Genomic DNA, 1,801 nt, shown 5'->3' with positions numbered 1-1,801 from the left:
CAACCTTGCCTGACTTATGTACACATGCCGATCTTCACATCAGGCATAGGTGACAAATCAAAAGACTCAAAAGGTTATTAGAAATAGAAGACTTTAAATGTTAATCCCACAATCTCTGAAATCAGATCGATTGGTTTCCAGCCTTGTTGATTCATCTCAGTCAATCTACTAGATGGATAAAAATTTGTACACGATAAGATGCGGAAGGGAAAGGCATCATCGAACACGAAGTTGAGGAAAAGAAAAAAAAAAGTAGATTCGATAAACGCTCCAGATCTGAAATGATCAGAACCTAAATATATAAGATCTGATAAATTCTAGCAAAAACATAACGCAACCATCATACGCCCCCCCTCCGGTTCCAAATCAGAACCAAAAAAAAAAAGAAAAAAAAAACATATAAAAGAGAAGAAGAAAACCAGTTTGCATTCTTTCGCCGCTTTGATTCAGAGGCATAAGGCGGTGCTCTGGAGTTCATCATCCGGAAGTGGCAAAAGGTTGAGATCGAACGGCAATGGCTGCCTGTACGCGGATGCTATGTCTCCGTCATCAACTACAGACGAGGAAGAACCGCAGTCGCTGTGGCAGTCCTGATCATCATCAAGCACCCGGGGAGGCGACGGCCTTACAAGCGGCCGTATATAGATGGCCGAGGGAACAGAAATCCGTGGGCCACTAAAAGATTCCACGGTGCTGCTGAGGCTGCTCGACGCCGGCCTCGAGGGCGGCGGCAGCTGTTGATGGAAAAAGGGAAGGGCGACGGATCCGGATCCGCCGACGGGGGTGGAAGCGTGAGAAGGAAGAGCGCAGAAGTTGGTCTTCGCCTTGGGACCGCGCAAGGCCCGCGCAGCGGTGTCGTAGGCACGTGCTGCTTCTTCCGCGGAGTCGAAGGTGCCAAGCCAGACTCTCGTCTTCTTACCAGGATCCCGGATCTCGGCGGCGAAGCGGCCCCAAGGCCGCTTGCGGACACCGCGGAAACGCGTCTCGGTTCCCGGCGGAAGAGGTGGCGCTGTTGCTGGTAAACCAGCCGCCGGCGATCGACCCTTTCGTGACGCCATCGTGGCCGCCGTTGCTCGGTATGGAAAGTATGAAAGTTGCAGGTCGGTTGGGATCAAAGAAAGAGGGTAATGACAGCTCTCAGCCTCTCCTTTTCCTCTTCTCTCCCACCCTCTGCCTCTCTATTCTCGCCGTCTGGCCGTCTGGCCCTCTGTGCGCTCAAATAAGAAAGTGTGGAGTCATGAATTCTCTTATCGTCTCTTTCTAAACTCTATTTCCCCTCTCCTTCTGCTGTCGCCCTAACCGGACGATTTGATTGCATCCTCCCACCGCCCCTTAACTTTAACAAAAATTTTCCTTTTCTTTTACCCGCTCTCTGTTTTTTAATCAGCCTTCGAGTTTTGCGAGGAAGAGGTAGAGGATTTACGAAAACGCCCTTTAGGTTCTTCACTCTTAATTAGGATGTAAATGACTCAGCGGCCCAGACAGCTCGTGTCGGCTAGTTTATGTTTTGAGCTCAAAAAATGTATTCGTATTCGGCTCGTTTGCTTAGAAAGCCAAACACAAGCTCTTCACGAACAAAGAGCCATTTTGACTACCCTAATAACGTAGTTATAAGATGTTAAGGATTTGAGCAAAATTTAAAAATTATTTAAAAATTATTGTTTATATTAAAATATTATTTGAATCTAATTTATTATATTTTATTTTATTTTCTTAATTAAAACTTTTAATTTATTATAAATTTTTGTAACCTGGTAGTGAATTATATTTTTTAAAAGTACTACTCATCAAAAAAAAATAA

The 1,801-nt window shown here is 45.4% G+C and overlaps 1 protein-coding gene across 1 annotated transcript; it reads right to left on the bottom strand.

Annotated features, from left to right (window-relative positions):
• Positions 1-282: 282 nt before the first annotated feature.
• Positions 283-1,387, bottom strand: LOC110037822 (ethylene-responsive transcription factor 3-like). Its single transcript, XM_020742546.1, has one exon. It carries the CDS (start codon positions 1,056-1,058, stop codon positions 447-449), a length of 612 nt encoding a protein of 203 aa, XP_020598205.1. The 5' UTR covers positions 1,059-1,387; the 3' UTR covers positions 283-446.
• Between the last annotated feature and the right edge of the window lie 414 nt (positions 1,388-1,801).

This window comes from Phalaenopsis equestris, unplaced genomic scaffold (assembly GCF_001263595.1).
Source record: "Phalaenopsis equestris unplaced genomic scaffold, ASM126359v1 Scaffold225472, whole genome shotgun sequence".
In the NCBI taxonomy this organism is placed as follows: domain Eukaryota; kingdom Viridiplantae; phylum Streptophyta; class Magnoliopsida; order Asparagales; family Orchidaceae; genus Phalaenopsis; species Phalaenopsis equestris.
The sequence above is the reverse complement of the archived record's forward strand: the minus strand, read 5'-3'. Positions and strand labels throughout refer to the sequence as shown.

Excerpts from the sequence above, each read along its gene's own strand:
- LOC110037822 (XM_020742546.1), bottom strand. The coding sequence starts at position 1,058 with ATGGCGTCACGAAAGGGTCGATCGCCGGCGGCTGGTTTACCAGCAACA.